Source organism: Peromyscus leucopus, chromosome 2, assembly GCF_004664715.2.
Source record: "Peromyscus leucopus breed LL Stock chromosome 2, UCI_PerLeu_2.1, whole genome shotgun sequence".
Classification (NCBI taxonomy): Eukaryota; Metazoa; Chordata; class Mammalia; order Rodentia; family Cricetidae; genus Peromyscus; species Peromyscus leucopus.
This window is the reverse complement of record NC_051064.1, coordinates 73,715,500-73,736,523: the sequence shown is the minus strand read 5'-3', so window position 1 is coordinate 73,736,523 and position 21,024 is coordinate 73,715,500. Positions and strand designations below refer to the sequence as shown.

The 21,024-nt window shown below is 41.9% G+C and overlaps 1 protein-coding gene across 1 annotated transcript in view; it reads right to left on the bottom strand.

Annotated features, from left to right (window-relative positions):
* Nucleotides 1-21,024, bottom strand: part of Pappa (pappalysin 1) — a 252,295-nt gene that overhangs the window by 203,112 nt on the left and 28,159 nt on the right. Inside the window, 1 exon segment of the mRNA XM_037202665.1 lies at nt 5,965-7,027. Within this exon segment, the coding sequence (XP_037058560.1) occupies nt 5,965-7,027 (1,063 nt within the window).

The window sequence follows — 21,024 nt, the reverse complement described above, 5'->3', positions numbered from 1 at the left end:
TCCCTGTGAGTTGGGACTTTGCTAGAAGGACCATGACAACTAGAGATGGCATCATCTCATTTCCAAGCTGCTCCTGACAGCATTCTGTCCCAGCCATGACTTCAAAATCTCATAGACTATCTCTGATCCCTTTGGCACAGGATAGGCCTGCATAGAATTTTAAATGCAGGTATCACGGTCATGTGGTTCTGGTCATATGAAAATGCTCTCCTCAAGGTCAAGTGTCTTACATTGGTTATATTACATAGATCGTCACTATCCTGACCTCCTTTCTCAACATCGTTAGTAGGCTGTCATTATCATTTAGTCTTACTGAGAAAACACAATGTCAGTACTCCCCTGATTACTTTGATGCAACCATAGAAAGAGTAAGCTACCATTCAACTCGCTTACAAACTCACTATTCTATTACTTTTTAGCCTCACGCTCTTGAGAGAATGGCAATAAGGTTACAAGGACAGAATGTGAGATGGCAGGTGGCATATCTTGATGGCTGATGAGAGCATTAGGGAGATACTGAGAAGCTAGGTCAGGAATCAGGAGTCCTTCTTCCTAGGCTTTACCACTAATGAATGGACTCCAAGCCTTGACCATTTTTCTTTTGTGGGTCATTCAGGGGTTAGGCTCAACAGTCTCTGAGGATGCTGCCATGTTAGATAGTTGATATCATTTTGATGTCCTCTATATCTCCTTTGTTGTAAGTAAGTGAATTCCTATAACATATACCTTCCTGAGATCATGTAAGAAAGGGACCAAAGGCTTCAAGAGTTTCAATCTGTCCAAAGCTCATACTTCTCTGATAAAAACTGGCAATTTTCTAAGAGTTATTATTGGCAAATTTTATTTTTATATAGGAAGGAATGAAGGAAATGCTAAACAAATGGTCTGCATGATGAAACACTGCCAGTCAAGGCAGACTGTTTCAAACAAGGACGTGGAATGGGACCCAAAGTATAGAAATAAAAAGCTATTACTTGGAAACTGTGAGACATCTCTGTAATTGCCCTATAATTTGAGAGGCATTTCGCTATCATTTCAAGTCATGAATTCTGCTTGTTGCACAGGTATTAGTTTGTGCCATGTGTGAAATAATCTTCCCTTTTGTTATAGATTGAGAACAGTGACTTAAAGCTAGCTTCCACAGTGCCAAAAGGTGTTATTATAGCTGATAGAAGGAATATTCTTCAACCATCTTACGTAGTTGTGAACTCTGTGAGCAACCAGTATGGCAAGATATGACCGTGGGTGTGTAACAGTGGTATGCATGATAGGGGAGAAACCAACCACTTTCTGATTGAATTTAAAGCCCACTCTACAGGATAAAATGCCAGAGTGCTATTATAACCATGCCCAAGAACTCATGGCTGTGGAGCTCATAGGCCATAGGGATGAACCTACAATTACTGTTTTGCTAAATGGACACAGTATCAAACAATTCTCAAATCAATATCTCCCTACCCTTAGATTTGTGCAGCTCTAGAACCTCATCAGAGAAGTTTCTTTGTGCATTGCAAGGAATCGAACACAGAAACTCATAATTGGCCAGAGTACAAATGATTGTCCATGGAAGGTTCGGCCATGAATAAGAGCTCTCTATCACACCCCCTCTCTAAGGTTCAGGGATCATCATAGAAGAGGAGGGGAAGATTGTAAGGCCAGAAGCCAAGGAAGACCAGAGTGAAACTGTCCTAGGAGCATGATAGGACTGCTGTATTCATGAACTCATAGTAGCTATGGTTGCCTCCATAGCTGGGGAGCCATTCACAGTTGATTAAACTTCAGGGAAGAGAGAGCCAATTTTCTTTAAGGGTATGGCTCTTGCTAGGTCAACACCACATTCCAGTGAATGTCAGCAAATCTTTGAGTACATGGCCAGCACAAACTGGACTCTGGATTAAAAAAAGAAAGAAAGAAAGTTGGGAAGGAGTAGGGGATGGGTCTGGGAGAAGTTAAAGGGATGAATGGATAGTGAATATGTTCATAACACATTGTATGAAATGTGAAAATTTCAAGGAAATAATTAGTGTATTAAAATAGAGAGGAAGAAAATTGGTCCAGTAGTTAAGAGCACCTGCTCTTAGAAATGAGCTGAGTTCAATTCCTAGCATCCATGGAAGACGGCTTACAATTGCCTGCACTTTTAATTACAGGGAATTTGATGCCCACTTCTGGATTCTGTAGGCACATACACATATGGTAAACACACCCCCACCCACCCCACCCCCACCCACCCACATGCACTAATCAAATAAATTTAAGTTTTAAAATAGTCAGAGAGAGAGAAAACTAGTAATAATAAACATACAGAAATAGAGATAGATGGGGAGAGAAGGAGGAGGAAATGGGAGAGAGAGAGAAAGAGAGAGAGAGAGAGAGAGAGAGAGAGAGAGAGAGAGAGAGAGAGAGAGAAAATATTCTGGATGAGGATTTTTTGGTTTTGTTTTTTGGCAGCTCTTCCTTAGAACTCACCTAAACAATGTCAACCTGAGCTTCATGGCTTCTGCTCCAATTGCCTCCCGGCTTTTGTTTATTTATTCTTTCTCTCTTTTCTTCTTTGTCCCTTCCCTCCCTTCTCCCTCTCATTTGTTCAGAGTATTTCTCTGAACCCTTCCACAGGTTTCTCTCTGCACTCAAGGGAGCTGATTCAGACAGAACCCAATAACCTCAGCTTAGTCAGGATGGCACAGGGCCTGGTGGGGCTCACCCTGGGCACACAGCTTTCCCAGGCAGCAAAGCAGCAGACCCGGGGCCTGGTGGGGCTCACCCTGGGCACACAGCTTTCCCAGGCAGCAAACCGGCAGACCCAGGCTCAGTGGTCACACTGCTGGCATATGCCCGTGCACAGACATTTGGAGCATGCAGTCTCGTGATGAGAAAAGAGGAGGCCTTTGGAATCTGCCAGTGTGGCCTGCTGAGTTGGAGTTATCTGGGACCTGAGGCCCTGTGGTCCCTGTACAGTAGCGTTGGACTCTGAAAAGGCCAGTTGCTTTTGGTTCTGACTCAATTATAATGACCACACTTCTCCTAAAGCTTTGTAAAACTACCCTGCCTATTATTACTCCTGATTTTCAATGCTACCTAATTGTCCCTCGGATTTAAAGATAGTCCCACTCAATAGTTTTAGAGTTAAAACGCCCAGGTTTGAATCCAAGCCTTCCACACTTTAGCAGGATCACTTTAAATGTTTCACTTCATCTTTCTGAATCTGGAATTTCTTTAAACAAAAAAAAGGTTTGGATACCTGCCTTCTCAACCTTTGGCAGATGCTGAATAAAGATCTGTCACATGAATTGAGAACGGTTATTTGAATTGACATGTGGGTGACTTTCAGCTATCCTTCTTCTTCTTCCTATGGACTCTGCCTTTGAACATAGGTATTTCATGTCAGCCTGGCATGAAATAGTAGAACACTTTACACTGATCACATAAAGCCTGCATTTTCCATTTCCCTGATGATGCTACTGAATCATGCATATTGCTCTCTGTAAATTCCACTATTTTCCAACACTCAAATGAACATACTAGCTCCCATCTAATCTCCCTTTGTCAAATTCAATGTCAGGGCTCAAATGTGAGCAGGAGTGACCAGAAGGAACTAGCCATACACTAAATCTCTCCTTGTATGCTGCACAAGTCTGTAACAAGTGAGAGTCCATGAGCCCTTCCCACATGAGCAGACTGAACTGTCCTGCTCTCCAAGCTGCTTCCAGGCATGGCGTTCTGCTGCCAGAATCTTCATTTCTCTGTACATAGGTATTTTTGCCTATGCAGGGAGGCCCTTGCTCTTTTGAGAGAGACAGAGAAATGTCAGCAGAAAACCTGCCGAGGTCGGCAAACGTGCTGAAGCTGTCAGCAAGTCCAGGGTCCTGTGTGTTGGACAGAATGGAAAAGTTTCCCATAAACCTGAGAAAAACAGGAAAGTAGTTGTTGGTCCTTTCCCTGACTTCACACTCAAGGTCCCATATGAACTGAAAGTCACCCTCTGGTTTTGTGTTGTGTGTTGGGATTGCAGGTCATAGTCAACAGCCAGGGCAGTTCTTGGGCAGCAGACCTCCTTTCTTCCTGCTTTCCTCAGCAATAATACAAGGAAAATTGCCTCTTCCTGAAATGTCTTTGTTTCTTCCCTAATCCAATATTTGATCGATGTTAAAATTATATCTACTCTTTGTATATCTATTCTTTGTGTGTATGTGCGTGTGCATATATGTGTGTGTGCAAAAGCAGAAACCAGGGATAATGTCTAGTCTTTTACTCCATTACCGTCCCCCCTGTTTTTTGACACCCTCTCTCTCACTGATCCAGAAGCTTACCATTTCACTGGGCTGCCTGACTAGAGAGCTCCCTGAACTTGCTTGTCTCTGCCCTCCATGGCAAGCATTACAGGCATGCACGACTATGTGTGACATCCACATGAATGCTGGGGATTTGAACTCAGGTCATTCTGCTTTCAAAACAAGCATGCTTATCCATCAAGCCATCTCTCCAGCACCTTCTATTCTTTATGGTGGTGTTGAAAATATTATTGTTTTGTGTATTTAAGGTTTAAAACATGTTGTGATAAGATATAAACAGATAGAAAAGAGGTTACCATAGTGAAAATAACAATCATATCCATTATTTCAAATAGCTACCATTTTGGTTGTGGCTAGAAAAACTACAAACTTGTTTTTGTTTGTTAGTTTGTTTGTTTGTTTAGCATGATTACTAAGTACAATGTATATTTATTATCCATAGCTCTCAAATTGCATGTTAGCTTTCTGGAGTTCCTTGGTTGTGCTTCCCATTATGCCTGCTTTTGAAGACCTTGGTGGAATTCTACCTGTCCCTAAGAACTCCTCGGGATACATTCAAGGCTCCAGGCACATGACTTGAGTGGTACTCCCTGAATACCACTCCCCCTTTCCTTAGATAAACATATTTATTAAGAGCTAGTAATGTACTGGCCACTGGTGAAGAGATGGCATTTTGTATACCTTCTCTCTGACCTCTGCAAACTTGAAAAGTCATCACTTCCATTTTACAGATGCACGAAGAGCCTCTAAGAGGTCACAGAGGGAGGAATTGGGATCTGAACCCAAGATGTCTGCTCCTAACTGACCTTAGGTATACCAGCTCAGTACCCACAGACTGTGGAAGATTTCTGTATCATTTTGTCCAGCATGCATGTATGTATACGTGTGTGAGCATGTGTGTGTGAGTGAGTGAGTGTGTGTGTATGTGTGTGTGTGTGTGTGTGTGTGTGTGTGTGTGTGTGTGTTTTGCTAAAGACTGAATCTAGAACTTCATACTAGCTAGGAAAATGTTCTACCACTGAGCTATAAACCTACCCCTCTTTTTTATTTTGATATAAGATCTTACACGTTTGCCTAGACTGACCCTGATCTCATTCTGTAACCCAATCAGTCCTTGAACTTAAAATCTTCCTGTCTCTATTTTATAAGTAGTTGAGATTATAGGCTTGAATCATCAGGTACTACTGGCTTTATTTACTTATAAATAAAATAAAAGTAATAAATAAAAATGTAAATGTAAAATAATAAATAAAATTATAAAATAAACAGAAGTAGTTCTATTGACTCTTAACTGAGTTAAATTTTAATAGTAGCCTATGGCCTAAAGTACTGGATTGGTTGGCACAGATATAACCAACACTACCATATATAGTACAACAGCTATTTGCATGCAGTGCATGATGCCCAATTTAAACCCTGAGCTCCTTGAGAGGACAGAGTTTTGAATCCTTCATGGTCAATAGTAAGCACTCAGTATGTGGTCTTGTAAAGGACTACACATGTATATAGTCCCCTTGATCACCTTATTATTAGACTTGTCTTGATCACAAGCCTGCTGCATGAATTGGAAAAATGTCACAAACCTTTAGGAAACTTAGGCGAGGTGTCTTATCTATGAAACAGGAACATAACCGTCAGTTCTCAACCAGACATCTGCCCAGGAACATCTTACCTGTGTGGAGAGTCAGGATCAAAGCATGTCTTAGTGACATCCGTGATGTCTGGGTCACAGCACTCTCCACCATCGAAATTAAACCTTTCGTAGTTGCAGTCCATGTCACAAACACCGTTCTGCTGCTTCTTCATGAACGCGGGATAGCGCAGCTGGCGGCAGTCCCCACCATCATGGCCAGTCAGTGTATGGTTGCATTCAGGGTCGCACTTTTCATCGCCGATTTTGCTGATGTCACAGTTGGCTAGGATGAGGCGGTGACGCAGAGAAGAGCTGTTTATCTCCAGCACCTCCAGCTCCCAGGAGATGTTATAGTGTTGGAAGGCCTCAGCCAGCTGCTGGTGCTGAAAGTCAATCTGCTGCTGGCTCACAGTCGGGTTCTTATGGTCGTCATCATGGATGTTGACCACGCGATAGCGCACCACCTTGGGTCGACGGAAACTTGGGAGCTGGTTATAACTGGAGATGACTTCTGTGTTGTCACATAGCGTCTGGCCACAAAGAGGCGGCTCTAAACTAGTGTCCAACAGGAAGCTATGGGCATTGCTGAATTCCACGCGGGGGCTGTTGCCATCCTTCATGGAGGACCAAGTGCGCTTCACATTGTCCCAGTTCTCCTGGAGGAGGAGCTGAGGTAGAGGGGTGTGGAGGCCATGGGTTTCCATGTCAGACAGTATCTCTCGCTGTGTCCTGGCTACCTTCCATAGACTGAAGTGCTCAATGTAGCCCCGGAAGTTGTGATTTTGAGCACTGCCCCCCAACATGAGCACTTTACATTTCTGCGTCAGTGGGCTGAATATGCCACCAACTTGCTCTCCAGAGGTCGCCACCTGGGCACCGTTCATATAGAGCTTCATCAGTCGCCCATCGTAGGTAGCAGCTAGGTATACCCACTGGCCTGGGAGGTAGCTGCGATGGGCATCGATGGTGGTCACTTTCCTGGCCCGGTCTGTCTTCAAGGAGAAAAAGTAGCGTGGGTCTCTGTTGCCTTGATCACTGATGGTGTGAATGCCCACGACCCATCCTCGATCTCGAGAGGTATAAGAACATTTGTCATACAGCCCTATGTGATCCCAAAAGAGAAAGATGAATAAATAAAGCATGGAAGTAGATGCAAGTAAGTTATTTTTTCTCTGATAAAATTGATATCAGAATAATTTAAAATAGTTGTTCTCAAAAAGTTCTGTGACACCCATAGCCTCTGGGACCACCCCAAGTGTAAGGTAAGGGAGAGAGGAACTAACAGGGCAAGGAAGTTGCATTTGTCAATACTGTATGGCAAGTGAAGGTTTTACTTTTGTTATTTTGAATATGGAGTATGTCGGAATGTTTCTGTTAGAAGAATGAGTATTTCATCATTCAAAAATTAAAAAAAAAAACAAAACCCCAAACCAAAAATACCAATGATAATAAAACCAAAAAATCATTGATTTTACAAAGCTGTTGTCTGGGAAAGTATCTTTTTAATTGAAGAGATGATTTTAAGTGAAGGGTAACGTAAAGGGTGATAGAAAATCAGTGGGGATGATAAGGAAGATTCTCACTTAGAAGGACTGCCTCTAGGGCCATCACCATAGTTTTGAGTGTACAACTGCCATTAGCTGTCATTGAATGATCTATACTATGGAATTGTGGGAAAGATTGCCCTAGAAAAGTAAAAGTCAAGGGCTAGAAAGCCAGTGCTTCTCTCTCTCCTATGAGTCTTAGCTAGCCCCAGCATGGATTCTAAAAAGAAGGCAGACAGTGAATAGCTGAACTGGAAAGATTTCTGAAGATCACAGCCTCCAACTCCTTCAACTCTGGCAGTAGTGAGAAAACTGAGACACAGAGAACAATTGACATTTATGGAGTTATGCAGGATCACTTAGAAATCTCCCAAGAACCAAATGCTCTTTATCTAACATTCTCTTCTCTGTAGTGTGTGTGTGTGTGTGTGTGTGTGTGTGTGTGTGTGTGTCCCCTCACACATGCGTATATGTCCTTTTAACTGTAATCAAGTATAAAGTCTAAGTCTGTATAACAGTCAAGGCATCATGCTAAAGTCTTCATATGCATTAGCTTATTTAATACATAACATCCACAGCAGTGATATTAAATTTCTCATTTAAGCAATGGTGAACATGGAAATTAAAGGAAGTGAAAAGATGGGTATGAGTTCAGCTGGTTGGTAAGTGGATCCTAGCTCTATATGACCTTGGAATTAACTGTCTCATATGCAAGTTGCATAACATTCCCAACACTAACATTACCAAGGATTTGGATTTCATCATCTACCAAGGGAAGTTGGAGGTAGTTATCATGAGTTTTAGTTGATCTTTAAGGACATTTAAAGACAGACATCCCTTTCTAGAGATCTGGAAACTCCAATAAGCTAGCTGCTCAACAGATTCTCCATCTTTCTGATTGTCTTTGTACTCACCAGTTTCCCATCCCCCAGCCTTTCTGCAGTATACCCACTGTACCTTGGCACAGGCAAAGCTTCTGGATGATGAAGAGGATTTTCTAATTACATGTGTATTTTAAATGCCAGATGCTGTATGAAGCCAGGTGAGAGGAGAAAGAAAAGGAAACAAGAATGAATAAAGGATGCTCATTTTGGAAGGACAGTCCCTACTCTCCCTGGAGAATAGGTGCGGTCACCGTAACTCTGACTGTGCATCTGCCATTAATACTCATCAAATGAACATAGAGAGTATCCAGCAAAATCAATAGAGGCCCACACAGTCTTTTTTTCCCTTTGTGGGCACTGGGACATTAGCATCTGTGCAAATGTCTATGTTAGCATCTGACATGGCCAGCATTTTGGCAGAGGATCTAAGCCCACCCACTTCTTTCTTCCCACTCGAAACCTTTGCAGGCAGTGGACAGAGTACCCTAACACAGTCATTCCACTTCTACAGTCTGGGTGACATTGGCAGGGTAATAAGTGCCTCTGGTTCTTATTTGAATGAAATTTTGTATCACTCAGTCAGTCCATGGCTGATTTTATTTATTACAGGCTTCCTAGTGACTGACACACAAAGCACTTCTTTCAAGGGGGCACTTCCTGGTAGCTCTGTGAGTAGGGATCACAGAGAGAGTAGAATTCTCTCTACTGGATTCATTTTGCTTTAAGAAAACAACGTGGGATCTCTCACTTTGGAGCTGCCTGTATCCATCTCCTTGTCTCTTCTCTACTAGACTGGATGGTTCTTGAGGGTAGTGACCAGTTTGCTTATGTCTGTAACCTGTCTAGCCACTTGTTACAGTAGGTGCTCAGGATGCATCCCCTGAATGAGCACAGGCATATATAATTCAAAACGGAGTTTGAAAAAGGGAAGGGGTTTTAAAGACACACAGGATTGAAGGCACTAATTTATGTCTCAGTTTCTAAAGGACAAAGAAAGTCAGAGGACAGATGTGTTTCTACTGTGAAGGAAGAGGGAGGATCTTTGGGCCCAGAGTAACCTGTTTTGACTCATGATGACAGAAATTACAGGCCATATGTCTGGGACAAAATCACTTCATCTCTGTGGACCCTGACTCCCTCATCTGTATCTCTTTTTAAATATGCTGTCCTACTTGAAAGACAAAATGGATATAATATCCTTGATATACACAGGCTATCCAAACAAGAGTTGGTTTTTAAGATGCTGAAGGGACTGGGAGTAAATTACAAATAAGAGTAGGAAATAAGTGGAAACAAAATACAAAGTGGACAGAGAAAGGAGGTCCCTTGAAATCATCTTGCCTGATATGTTAAGATAGATCATGAAGGCTCAACAACCTCTTAGAAATCCTATATTTTCACCAACCTAGACAATATTAAGAGTTAGTTCCCCACTGACTCGCTCCAAAGACAAAGAACTGTTTTCACATTTGGAAAGAATTGCTCCAGAGCTCATGTCTTGCTGTCCACTTAGAATGTCAGTGGGATCCGAGGTTCCTAAAGCCATCCCATGTGTGTCCCCTTGCCCCATATCTCAGTATCTCCCTCGCATTCACTTAATTCCTCCCTTAGTACTCTATAAAAAGAAAACCAAGTTTCATCGAATAGGAAACAGGATGCAATCTCATTCTCTCTCCCTTGTTCCCCTTTTATTTTGCCAAGAGCTCTTGGTCTCTGCTTTTACTGTTGCTTTTGGGAAGAAGCCTGCTTTGTTAGTGAAGTAAAATGTTTATGCATCTGTAGGGTTGCCTCAGTTCAGCACCTTCTTGGGGCTGGGAATCTGGTCCAGGCTACCTGATGCTGCCATAGAGAGGTGTATAGGAAGAGGTGGCTGGCCTCTAGAGGCAGGGAGGAAGGGCAAAGAGTGGTTTTCAGTGGCTCCAAGAGGAACGGTATTAAAAGAAGTGAGAGCCTTGAAGCAGGGCCTTCAGAAGTTCAGATGGAAATATTTACCTGGAGTGTAAGTTGTTGAAAGGAAATCACTGAGCTTCCTAGGAATAAGGTACAGATACAGGGATGGGAGTCAATGTCTATGTGAAAAATTACCTTAATTGGAGTCACCTTCCAAGAGACTGGATGGGAAGCATATAACATATATCACCATATAACAGCCCAGAACCAAGCCTTGGCACTAGGGATCTGGCTTGGTGTGCCAGGTAACCTTCTCTGGGATGAGTCATAGCACTCTCTTTATGCTGCTGGGGCTTATTCCCCTTTTCTGTAAATGGGGGGCAGGTGTTGAGATGAAATGATCCTCTGCTACATTTTAAGAGCCCTTTGGTTCACTATTAGAATGGTCCCTTATATGCAGACAGTACTCAAAAGTGCATGTTGATTTGAACTGGATGCCTTACGTCATTCTCAATCCTTTCATGCTTAGATTCCCTCTCTTCTGGGTCACTTTTTGCAGGGCACAAAACAGTCTTCTGGAGAACCCAGGAGTCCTCACATAACTCCACACTATCCTTTCTCACATTTTTTAGTGAGATAGAGACATAGTTTTAAAAAAATGTGAAAGTCTGTCTTAAGCTAGCCATCTGTGTGGAGTTAGAGGATAGTCTCAGTGGACATATCCCTGTATGACAAGGCAGAAGGCCAAATACAATTCTGCATATAATCTACATATAATAAGCATACACCTGCTTAATGTTATAAGCCTACAAATCCAGACGATGAAAGTGACTTCAAGAGTCCTTTGGCAGGCCAGTGAGGTACCTGGAAACATTGCTTAGAGGGACAGAGAATGAGTCACAACTCCAGGAGAGGGCCCATCCTTGGCCTCCTCTTAAGGAACTGGTCACCAGAATATTAGTCTGCTGCCATTTTATATGCCCTGGTCTATATGCAGCTAATTTTGATATGCAAAGGGCTTCAGATGTTCTAGAATCTCATCATACCTCTGCTTCCATTTTATTTTATTTCTTAATATGTGGAGGCACACGTGTGCTCTGCTTCACATGTGGACGTCTGAGGACAACTTTGTGAAGTTGCTTCTCTCCCTCCATCCTCATGAGGGTTCAGGAATCAGACTCACGGGGTCAGCCTTGAGCAGCAAGTGCCTTTACCAGCTGAACCATCTCACCGATCCCTTCTCACCCTTCCATATGCTCACCTCTCCACTTACACTCACACCTGGCAGGGAAGCCTGAAAGCAGGAGACCTGCAAAGAATGCTCTAAAGCCTTGACTTTGGAGAATGCTCTGGGATATGGGACACCTTTTACAAATCATTTTAAAGATTCTACTCTAGGGGGTGTACATCTCTATTTCTCTTTTCTCTGATAAACATGTTACTCTTATGCAGGAATTATTGAATATCAAGGGCTATACGTTAAGTCTCTCATTTAACCTTCTCCATAAAGCTGTCAGTATCCACGCTGTACACTCTTCAGAGTAAACTGAGGCTCAAGAACAGGAAGTTTAGGGCAACAGTGCTGAATTTAGACCTATGGGATTCTGAGGCCCAGGTTTGTAATCATGTCACTTCACCAAGTGCCAAACATCAAACATTTTATTGTAGATTGTCTTAAGGCCTGGCCTCCTCCAAGAATACTTGTACAAACTCTACATTGCCAGCACCAGCAAGCTGAGCTGAAAAGCAAGCCAGAAGGCTGAGCCTTGTGCCACTCTTTTGCCTAGACCTAAAACTAGAATCAGAAAGCAGTTCTCTACTTCTAACAATCTGTTGTGTTTATCCCATTCTATTGGGATTTAACATCTGCACAGGCATCTGTCGATTTAAAGTCTGGTATGTTTTCTTGAGCTTGTCTTCCAGTTTCCAGACTTCCATTGCCAGCCTCTCTGCATGTTCATTTCAGACCCAGGGTTGTCTCAGCTTCCATGTCTACACTTGATTTTTTTTTTCCTTTGGAGGTTTCTCTCATAATTTGACTGCCTCTCATCTTCTCATTTGTTTTAAACTGACTATTTGTGACACCTTAAGATGTAAATGTTGAAGTCACCTCACCTAGAAGTTCAGAGAACGACTGTGTTTGGTTGCAGGGTCTTTAAAGAGGTAAGCATATAGCAGCTGTGTCATCATAAGGTCAAGTCCAATGGCTGGTGTTCATAGGAGAAGACATTGGGGGAACATATGTGCGCGGAGGAAAGGCTACACAGAGACACAGAGGACAGCCAGCTAAAAGCTGGAGAGAGGAAATAACCCCAGGCAGACTTACATTTCAGACTTGTAGTCTTCAGGATTGTAATAAAGGAAATGCATGCTGTTTCAGTCATGAAGGCTCTGAGCCCCTGCCAAAGAAGCCATAGCAGACCATTGCACGATCATTCAGCATGCTTTCCAAACACTCCCACTGGGATTTTCTAAACTCTTGTCCATCTCCCACTACCTTGTACTCAGTTCACAATCCTTCTCTTGCTATGACATAGTGTCCCAAATTCCTCTCTTCCTATTTCGAGCAGAGCACGGTCTACTAGGAGAAGCCAAAGATGGGTGCTGTAGTCTCCATGCGCAGAAAAAGGCAAGCTTCTGTGCTTCTGTGAGGGCTGACTTTCCCGAAGCACCTGCTTCGCACTGGGCACATGGGTAGCTGCTTCAACAGCACAGTATTTCATACGATGTTCATGCCAGCCTTGTTCAATAGCTGCTATGTATTTACCAGTGAGAAAAGCTGAGGTTCAGAGAAGTTAAGTCCCCTTCCCAAATCACATAGATCTAAGCAATAGCAATTATTGGAATTTAAGCGCCAGAGTGTCCAGTTCCATTCCTCCATAGCTGGGGGTGACCCCAGCGCTGTCTCAATTTTTCTACACTGTTCTCTTCTTGGATCCTTAACACGGTATGATGTTAGCACTTACATTTGCCACTGGCTAGGGAGGAGAATTAGCCAGCCATGGTACTGCATACTCAGCTAATATTGTTTATTCATTTTTCTCCTTTGGGGAGTATCCATATAAGAAAAAGAAAAAGTCTACTCGGGATATTTCTCCCTGTTAAAAAAAATAGCAGTTGCAAATAAATAATGATAATAACAGGTTTTGAAAACCTCTATGTGACAATCTCTATGTTAAGCGCATATGATTCTGTAAAATCTTTATTAACATGCCATAGGTGCCATAAGACCATAAGTGGTATCCCAAGAATCCATGCTAGGGTCTGAGAGTGACAGCATTTTGACTCCTGTCTATCTGAATCTGAGGCTAAAATGGATGCCAGGATACTTCCCTGCATGGGAATCACCCTCAGCATATGTGCCCCACTGTGCTCTGCTCTGCTGTATGTCACGGGTTAAGTCATTTATTTTCTGAGCCTTCTCACCCCTCTCCCGACAGGAGGGCCACAGCAGATAAGGGTCCCTCTAATTTCCTAGACTCTGGATTCTAGGATCATAATTTTTCAGATACTCCAGCATGATGATCTACTGTGGGAAATTTAAGGTCATAAGTAGGAGAGGCAGATGCAAGTCTCCCATGTTATAATACCCGCGATCTATGGGAATCTAACAGGAAAAACAAGCAGAGGTAAGAGGATGTAGGAATGACAGAGAGAATTTAGGTCAACAATCTGGTTTCTTAAAGGATGCTAAAAAAAAATTAAAAGCCAAAGGTTGACACTGGTCCTCCTTTGTTTTGTTTTGTTTTCCATTATTTAATTGCTAGTATCAGAACCATAGAGCAATGCTTGACAGAGCAATCCTATGGAAAGCTTTTATCTCTCCAGAGGAGAGGAATTAAAACAGACAGATTTGGGTTAAGTATACCCATGCTCCCTGCACTAGGTTTATTCAGGAGAGGACCCCAAAATGACCTGAAGGATTCAGAACCACCAGACATTCAGAGAAAGCTGGCATGGTACCAAAGGGCATTTTTGTCTCTTGGTGTCAGAGAAGAAAAAACACCAAATGTAACTTCAGTCACATGGTCAAGACTTGCTCAGGTGAAGTTTTCTATGAGTCAGTCATGTATGCGTTCTAATGGAAGCAGGGTTGCAGGAAGCAGTCAGATTGGCATAGACAATGTCACCTGCGTATGCTTTCCTGCCAGATTCTTTTTTTTTTTTATGCTAGAAACCATTTTTGAGTGTCTCATGACCACATGAACCAGCTTACCAATTTCATTAAATGGTATGACCTTAAATGAAGCTCTCTGAATCTGAGTTCTTCCACCTGTCCTCTAGGGATGAAAGTTTTTAATCCTGTACAGTTCCCTTGCTTCACGGGTATCTTTGGAATGGTAAAGGAGATGAGTGAATACATACTTCCTTGAAAACTACTTTAAACAATCTAGATGTGAAGCAAATATGAGAAGAGTACATCTAAGACTTAAAATTCTTTATGCACGGGCCTATGTGATAGATTTGGACTGACAAAGTGCTTCTGGAAGCTCAAATAAAACTCAAAATTTCCTCTACCCTTGACCTTTCAGCCTGAATCCTTTACTCCTAAAATCAGCCTGTACAAAGAAAGAGAGAGAGAGAGAGAGAGAGAGAGAGAGAGAGAGAGAGAGACAGAGACAGAGACAGAGACAGAGAGAAAGAAAGAAAAAAAGAAAAAAAGAAAAAAAGAAAAAAGAAAGAAAGGAAGAAAGAAAGAAAGATAGGTCAGTGTTTGGGGCTGGAGTGATGGACTCAGTGGATATAGTGTTCCATGAATAAATATGAGGACCTGAGTTTGGATCCCCAGTGTCCATGTAAAACCTGGCATGAGAAGTGTCCATCTGAACCATAGTACCGGGAGGGAGGGTGCATGGGGATGGACAAATCTCTAGAGCATGCTGACCAGCCAGTCTAACTGAAATGGTGAATTTCAGGTTTAGCAAGAGACCTTGACTCAATACACAAAGTGGAGGGCTGGTAAGGAAGACATCATCCTCTGGCCTTTGCATGTACCTTCACACATGTGTACTAGCATATGATTATGTACACCTGCACAAAAACATACGCTCATATCACACCCCCACACATACATGAGTGTGTGTTGGTTTGAATAAGAATGGCCTCCATAGGCTCATAGATTTGAATGCTTCATCATTAGGGAATGGCACTAATTGACAGAGATTAGGAGGTATGGTCTTGTTGGAGAGTGTCCTTATTGGAGGAAGTGTGTCACTGGGGGTGGGCTTGGGGGTTTCAAATGCTCAAGTCAGGCCCAGTGTCTTCCTCTCTGCTGCCTGTGGATCCAGATGTATCTCTCAGCTACTCTTGTTCATCATGTCTGCCTGCATATTGCCATACTTCCTGCCATGATGACAATGGACAAGACATCTGAAAATGCAAGCAAGCCCCGATGAAAAGCTTTCCTTTATAAGAGTTGCCTTTGTCATAGAATCTCTTCATACCAATAGAACACTGACTAAGGTACACACACACACACACACACACACACACACACACACACACAGAGAGAGAGAGAGAGAGAGAGAGAGAGAGAGAGAGAGAGAGAGAGAGAGAGAGAGAGAGAGAGAGAGAGAGAGAGAGAGAGAGAGAGAGAGAGAACAGACAGAGACAGAGACAGAGGAAGAAGTACAGGGTTTAACAGACCAACAAATCTGATTTCAGTTTTTCCAGTGAAGCAACTCAGGAATTCTAGAAGACACCTCCCTCGCTTTAGTACTCATCTATAGAGTGGGAATAACCCATCTTCCTTTGACAGTTATAGAAGGAACTAAGGAGATAACGAACTTGTCAGGACTTGGCACACAGCCACTGGCAACATAATAAGTGCTAAAACATCTGTAGTGTCGTCAGACTGGTCTGTTCGAACCTCAGCTCTGCTCCTTGTTAGCAGTGTAGCCTCAGGCAACACCTCCCTTCATCTTGCCCTCCACCCCCACTCCCGCTCCTTCAAGTTTCCTCATATGTAAAGTGGTATAACAAGTACTTCACACCCAGCATAGAATGGACTGAGACTGAAAATCTGCACTTGCGTAGCATGCAATAAATGTGGCTACATGGTTTATTGATATTCAAAGTAAAGCTTTTTTCCCTGGGAATTGGATTATGCTTCCCTTCTGTTCTCTTCTGCTCTGTTTCTTTCTGTCACTATTGTCTGTGACAGAGTAACAAGTCATTGTCCTCTTTGTCACACACTGTGAATGAAAGTAATATATATCCACTTAGAAAAGAAATGGAGGAGGGTGGAAGAAGGCCGGAGGAAAGAGAAGGAAGAAGAGTGGGAGCTGAGGGTGGGGTGCATTTTCATTTCATTCACCCTCAAAGGCTGCACAGCTTAAACCACATACTGGCTGGTGTTGGCAATGGTTCGATCATGGAGACATGGAGGCTCTACCTCTGTTCATCTCGATATCGTGAGAAACTTCTCTCTGTACTCACTCATGCCCGGGGGACAGTACCATTTCTGAGGAAACGGTCAAGGACAGATGGTTCCTGCAGCCCTCATCTCTCATGGCAGCCCCTTCTTCACTCTTCACTGTGGTATCATGGAGAGTGATGAGGGAGATTGCCTTACTAGTTTTTATATCATTAACCCATTTACCACTCAGTGCCACACTAAATCACCTGTACAACATCTTAACAAGTGACCCTTTGCATTTCTAGAATCAAAGAATTCCCTAGCACCCAAAGAGGCCTATACACCATCAAGATGCCTCAGTACTGTCCTAGACAGATCCTAAGTAACCCTTTTTCTTTCAACCCAGTGATCCATGTTCTGATTTCTAGGACCTCTCACCTCTCATAGCTATTGAGTGCCGTTTATCCCCAGTCAGACTTAGAGATGTCTGAGGTTGTTGATTAGTATTGTCTGTGATGTCTACAATTTCACAAATTAACATCTCTAAGTTTCATCTGATGTATGAATTTGTTCAACAGTTCATTCATCATATATTCTTGTAATGTCCATTGTGTCAGACCATGGCTAGATATTTGGAGCATGGGGCATGACAAGGAACAGAAAGAACCCTCTAGCTAAGATGAGATGATTCCTACTGATCCAGCTGGTCCATATATTGATGCAAAATAGATACAAACAAAGGTGATAAAATGCAATTAGGAAATTCTTTTACTATTAAATGTTCTATTCATAATATCTCCAGAATCTTGCTAATTCTAGTCATATCTATGTATACCTAGAAATAAATATGGCCACTAATTATGATGTACAATGTACATGACCAGAAGCTTTCAATATGTCTCTTCTTGAACAATTATTACTGCTCCATGAGGTAAGTTCTACTGTCCCTCCATCAGTGAGGAAATTGAGTTTCAAGATGGTTGCAGTGATGATCAAGGTCATTTGACATTTAATGACTAGGACTTAACTCATGTACTACATGTTCTATGGATAACATAAGAATTCTCTAACAATCGGTTGAAATTTTTATTTTTTCTTGTAATTTTTAAATTTCCACACTCTGATTATATGTCCTGGTAGTTATAATAACACAGAAGAATATGAAGTTTCTTTAAGATTGAAGTCTCTGAAGCATCTCACTTATTTCATTTACTTTTCTCAACATTCTCTGAAGAAGACAAAATGGAGATAATTTATTTTATATGAACGAGAAAAGTGCGGATCCAATGGTGGTACGAATTGTCTGATGTCATACAATTTGTGATGAACAGAACCAGAACCTGAATCCTAAAACCCAAGTCAGCACACAGATGCCCTCTGTTTGTGTATACTGCCTCCAGACACTTTTCTTAGTGACTAGGAACATTCTCACTGATATCAGCACCATCTTCCTTTTCACCGTTAAGTGTTAACCATATTTATGCACTGGTTTATATAAATCTAAAGGAATAGAGATTAAATTTGAAGAGCGAGGTATGCATGCACATTCTAGTTTAAACACAGTAGATATCATCCACTGAACTAGACAAGAAGCTTTTCAGAAACAAAGAGGGGTTCTTTCTGTTTTGGAGATTCTACATTGGTCCAGGTAGGATCATTTCAGCAAATGAACACAGGGCAAAGGTAGCTCCATGGTGCAAACTCTTGATGACCTCAGACTCAGGACAAAGACTGGCAAGTAGAAAGAACTGACTGATGCTGATATGCATGCATGCATCACAGAGGAAATCAATGAGAGCACATGAGGGTGTTTGCTTGAGTGATAGCACAGTGGATTGTCCAGTGATTAAAAGCTCTATTTGGGAGCAAACACAGATCTGCGAATCCCTGACTTTGATATGACTTCAATGCAACTCTGGTTAGAGGGCTGAAATAAGACACTGTTCATAGAACACTTAAAGTGTTTGGTGTCAAATAAGTACTCAAGAACTAAGCATCATCCTCTGTGTATGTGAGGGCATGAAAGAACAAATGCACATAGGGAGACCACAAAAAAGGGATGGGAACTGGCGAAAAGAGAAGACATAGATGTAGCTAATATGCTCAGGAGCCAATTTCATATGTCCATACAAACAAAACCAAATAGACATATCAATGATAACACCATTAACATTATATTCTAAATATCACATACACCAAGAAAATGATTCTCCACTGAATTGTTGTGGGAGGAAAGCCATCCTAAAATGGAGATTTTTCTCCCAGTTTTACTCTGATAATAGTTTAGCTTTTCTTGGATGTTCCTTCTCTCTCTCTCTCTCTCTCTCTCTCTCTCTCTCTCTCTCTCTCTCTCTCTCTCTCTCTCTCTCTCTTTCATTCTCTCTCTCTCTCTGTACATTTGAAGTTTGAAATGATACATCCTATATTATTATACAATACAATAGTGACTAGCAGGTACTCTACACATTCCCATTGGAAGAATGATCTATATGTAGTTATATGGACACAATGTTCTAACTGCAGGCTTGAAAGTCCACAAGACACAATGAAGCTCATTTTTTTCTAAGATGGGGCTGAGTGATGATTCCAGATCTCAGTTCTGCCACCATATACCTTGAGATTTAGGAACATTGTAACACTTATGTGAATTTTTCTGTTCTTATTTTGAAAAGTAATCATACTGTTACTGACTGTATAGGGTTAGTGACATTGGGCATGAGGAAGCATGTAGTTAATTCTTAATATGTTATCTTTGCCATTATTAGTTCTTTCTTAACTAGCCTATGCTCTGGTACTTTACTCTCATTGTGATATAATCCGTAGAGAATTGTTAGATTCATATTCATAATGTCATATTTTCCACAATTCTACAAAACATGCAAGCCTTTTTCTGATTCCCTCACATTAGCACCATCCTTCGGTTTGCATAAAAGCATTGGCCTCATCTTATTTCTGATGGTGCAGGCAGACTCTTATTATGTCCCTCTCTTTGGTCCACACTGTTCCCTTTAGCTAGAAACATTGCTCTATTTTCTCTGTTTTATGTCCTTCTGATCTAGACAACTAAACAGTATTATTTCTTCCACTAGACTTTCATTTGTCATGAGTCTACACGACCAGTATATGCACATATGAGAGCACCTGCTATCTTTTATCTTCTGTCACAGATGTAGCCAACCTTAGACCTTGGGCATCTTTCTGCAGCAGCTATGAGCACTTGGTCTGCTTTCTATTATACAAAGTACCACTGGGTGGATTCTCTCACTCCTGAGTCTTTGCTGCTATGTTCTTTGGTTTTTGTCTTACTTCTCCATAGCAATGATCAGTGCTAATCCTGTGATCTGTTTCAGATATCATCTCTAGAACTGCACTATGAGTTCACAAGAGCACGCAATGCATGTGTATCACCACTCTGCATCTAGAGCCCTCCACATGGTGCCTAGGGCATAATTCACTATGGTGAATAGATGAGCAAATGAATGATGAATATGCTTATCGGAAAACCAGATTTGGGTCTTTCCAATCCTGTATGGAGAACCTTAGATTAGAGATAGCCATGAGTGTCCTTATACCAGTGCAGAAGCCTCTTCCGTCCTGGTCTACAGGTTTTCTGTCTATAGAATGAGAGGTTGACAACATAGTCTTTAAAATTGATTGTTGAAAATAGTAACACAACTTAGGTACATAACTCTCTTGGTGTGCACTTTATCAGCAGACTATAGTGAAGTAATTTTTCATGGCTTTCCTTGGAAATACAAGGAAAACCTTTATGACTTGAAGACAATAAAAGAAAACCTGGGTTCTGGTTTGCTGTTAATGTGCTGTGGATCTTTGGCAAAGCCTTTCTCATCCATACTTACAACATAGATTCTTGTGAGATGTAGTTTGGGTTTTGTTTTTGGTTCAGGAGGTCTTTAGGTAGAGATATATATTTATATGCTAAGATTTCATTGTCAAACACACACACATCATATCATTATATTTCCATTATTATTTACAATTCTGATTTTTAAAATAAACTATTTTTGTGAACCTCCATAGGTTGTGTATGCCTTTAGGTATCATGTCATTCATGCCTAAAAGATGAGTTGACCTCATTTTTAATTCTGGGTCTTGGTTCTTCATCTGTAGTCAGTGTTGGGAGGGGACTGCTGAACACCTGCAGTCACCTTGAGGAGGTAAAAGGGATGGGCGAGTGGGATGATGCAAGTTCCATTCCTGACATAGGTCTCTAGCCTGTTATGTAAAAGCACATTCAGACAGTGTGGGCTGATCTCTGGAGACAAAGGCTCTAGGCTCTGATGTCATCTCATCTTGGCCTACAGAGATGGGTGAGCCTGTCAGGAAGAGAGATGGCAAGAAGAGATGAGAACAGGCTGAGGCCAGGCAGGCCAGAGCTCCCTTCCACAGGGCTGTGTCATCC